At 47.0% G+C, this 3,469-nt stretch overlaps 1 protein-coding gene across 1 annotated transcript; it reads right to left on the bottom strand.

Moving 5' to 3' along the window:
* Positions 1–1,128: 1,128 nt before the first annotated feature.
* On the bottom strand, positions 1,129–1,641 carry twist1a (twist family bHLH transcription factor 1a; the record flags this gene model as incomplete). The annotated part of the gene is made up of 1 exon (XM_084455169.1): positions 1,129–1,641. One exon carries the CDS (start codon positions 1,639–1,641, stop codon positions 1,129–1,131), a length of 513 nt encoding a protein of 170 aa, XP_084311295.1.
* Between the last annotated feature and the right edge of the window lie 1,828 nt (positions 1,642–3,469).

The following is a 3,469-nucleotide window of genomic DNA, read 5'->3' as shown; positions in this document are numbered from 1 at the left end:
TCCAGGTAACTCCAGGTAACTCCTGAGTCTTCCTCTTCTACATCTGTGGATAATCTGTGTGGCTCCGACGCAACTATACACCCTTTCAAATGAGTTGTGCGGTCATTTGTTTTCAAATAGAATAGGGAAATATCCAAAATATTTTATTTAGAATTTAACTAATTTTACAGGAACTGTTTTGGAAATAGTCCTACATATCCTTTAGGCTGGCAGCTAACGAAAAACTTAAAGTCATGCATGGCTTCTCTGAAAAAGGGGAGAGCCATGTGTGGTATAGCAATAGCATTATGGAATACAATAGCAGACTAATCAATCATTAATTTAGTTGTCTTAATAAAAATGTTTTCAAATCACATTAACACATTTTCCAAATAATGACAATTCCCATATTTGTTTCTGAAATTAACAAGCGGTAATAAATAAAAAGTGAATAATCAAGTTTGCATCCATTTTATTCAAAATGTAGGCTATTTACAACATGGCTTCAGCCAACAATGACATTGTTGGGATCTGTCTCGAAACCACTTCGCACTGTAAAAACCATAAATAAATATCATGTAGCCTTCAGGAAACAACTTTTGAGACAATTTTGTAGAAAAATAAATATAGGCCTAACAGCATTTTCATCTTCATGACAATAGTATGGAATGACTTGACCCCCCACACACACACCCATCTCTCTTTCTCTCTCTCTCTCTCTCTCTCTCTCTCTCTCTCTCTCTCTCCAGTCGAAATTAGGGAGCAGGCTCATCAGTCAAAAGTATGCATCTAATATCACATCCGTTTTTGATGTAGGCCAATCAAGTCCCTGGCTTGCACATCTTTTTGTTGTGTTCTCTTCTCAGGAGCTGCCCGTGTGATCTTCTGTGAATAGAGCGATCAGCGATGCTTTGCATGATTAGGCTACTTAATGACATTTGAACACAAGATAGTTTTGACCAAATTCGTTTGCTCAATCAGCCATAAAATCGAATCATTGTTGTCAGTAAATTGAGAGAAAATGTCCAAAAGCTTAACGCTTATCGTTTTGTGAACACAAATAGATCACAAAAGGTATTGTTAATTGAACATCCCAAGCCCTACCATCCCTAAAAGCCTTTGGACAGTGGTCTCTGTGCGCATGAGTTGCTAGTGGGATGTAGCGGACACGGACCACGCGCCCTCCATCCTCCAAACCGAGAATGCGTAGCTCAGCCGCTCGTGCGCCACGTAGCTGCAGCTGCCCCCTCGCGCGTCTAGCTCGTCACTTTGCAGCACTTGATAAAGGAAATCGATATACCGCGACGCGAGCTTCAGCGTCTGGATCTTGCTGAGTTTGTCCGATGGGAGAGTGGGGATGATCTTACGTAACGATACGAAGGCCTCGTTGAGGGACTGCGTCCTCTGACGCTCACGCACATTGGCCATTACGCGCTGCGTCTGCAAGTCCTCCAAAGATTGCGGGCTGCTGTCTTCGCTCTCTCCACTGCTGCTCTTCCTCCGTTTCTTCCTGGGGCTCTGGCTGTCCAAGTCCCCAGCCTCCTCTCCTGCGCCCCGCCGGGTAGCTCTCCGTTTCCTCGCGCCTCTCCGTGGCTGCCGTTCCGCCTCCTCCTCGCTGTTCCCTGCGCTGTCCATTGGAGACCCAATCGGGGAGTCCCGCATTGTGTTTTCAAACGTGAACTTTCCTTTGCGCTGTCCCTTACCCCTGGCCCTTATTCCCAACCGATCACCATCGGCAAACAAAGGTGGTAACCAGGTGGGGTAGTAGGAGCTCCTAGCTCAAAAGAAAGATGTGTTTAAGGTAATGTTCGTGTGCAGGTCCCGTGCGCCACGGAGGGTTTCTCCTCCAGACGGACTGTTGGAGTTGCTTTATAGCGGGAAACGCTGGGGGATTTTGGAAGAGTTGTGATTGGATAAGAAGGCGTGGAGGAATGAGGGGAGGGCAAAATGGACTATGTCAGAAAAAACAACCTTTCAGTCAAGAACACCAGAGTGAAATTATTTGAAACGGTTTCAGAAGTCGTTATGTGAATGTCCACTTTATAGGTGTATTGACACACAACTGCTGTCAGATATTGGAAGGTTTCGTTTAGCCATTTTTGGAAGACAAGCCAAACGTGTAGGTCTACTAACAGGCTTCAAGGAATATGATTATATTGCAGGTTATTTATTAGGCCTACATGCATTATAGGCCTTTTAGGGTTTATTCTATGGCCAAGAGCATCACAAAATCCGTTAAACCATGAGCCAACCGCCCTCCAAGAACATAATTTACTATATGTGTTTTACAGGTAGATAAGTATACACGTTGTGGGGTTAATGAATGCATCTAATCAGGTCAAGGTTTAATCTGTGCCTCTTCCTCAAGGGCTCAGTTAAACGCCATATAGGTCTACAGACAGTCCTTCAGTAAAATAGCCAATCAAACATTTCATTGAGACAGTGGAGGTGGAACAGCAGGGTTCCCAGTGAGCAGACCTCGGTGTTTATTTTTTCGTGGCAGCCCTGCGCGGAGGTATGCGCCTAAGTGGGTCTGCTCCCTGCAGAGACCCCAGTAGACCGGCTCAGGTTTAAAAGCCAAGCCAGCCCAGGGAGCACTATGGGCGGATCCCAGCTCACAGCAGGTCGCTGAGGCCGTCGACGGCGGGGGCGCATTGCAAACATTGGAGGTGAGGAAGATTGAGAGCTGGCGCACGCGCGCGCGCGCACACACACACACACACACACAACACACACACACACGCACATACACGCGCGCGCCCAAGACTGATATAGCCGCCAGGGGGCATAAAGGATACTCTGCAATGCCAACATTATCTCTCCACCGGGTGGAAATGGGATTCAGGATTAGGTCAGTGACCCGGGCATTCCACTCTGAAAGGAGTCGTTGGCTCAGTGGCAAAGGGGGACCTCTGAACCGCTCCTCAGACACCAGCTCCCCAGCCCTCATATCCCTGCAGGCTAGCCACCACCTCCCTTCTCCTTATCTCCAGTCTTATCTCCCCTGACTCCCAGTCCTTACCCCTCAATTAACACCTCGACGATTGGCCCGTGTATCCCGCTAAATTACTCAGACGGCGGTAATTCAGGAAAAAATATAATAAAATAAACACTTATATTCAAGCCTCGATCATTTGTTTCTCCCCAAACCCATAGCCTAAACAAGCGCGAATCCGCAATAGCTGCGACCACTACGAGCTATAGAGTAGACTGCAAGCATTTTCAACCCGTCTGAATCATCAACTCTCTTGTCTAATTAGTGGATTGGTGCTGTGGTGCCCTTTTGTGGACCAACCAACCAACCGACCGACCGACAGAGCGAGGTCGAGTTAAAAAAGGCTACACCTTTTCAGCGCAAGGTGAGCACCTACCTGTGCTGCGTGGTGTCGCTGTCCTAGGTGCTGAAACACCTGTCTCAACGCACCCACCTGCGCCTCTCCGACTAGCCTAGGCTGAGTGCTATATTTAATCCTTACTTTAGATAATCTAA

The sequence above is a fragment of the Borostomias antarcticus genome (genome assembly GCF_949987555.1).
Source record: "Borostomias antarcticus genome assembly, chromosome: 21".
Taxonomy (NCBI): domain Eukaryota; kingdom Metazoa; phylum Chordata; class Actinopteri; order Stomiiformes; family Stomiidae; genus Borostomias; species Borostomias antarcticus.
Note: the sequence above shows the minus strand (reverse complement) of the source record. Positions and strands in the feature narration are given on the sequence as shown.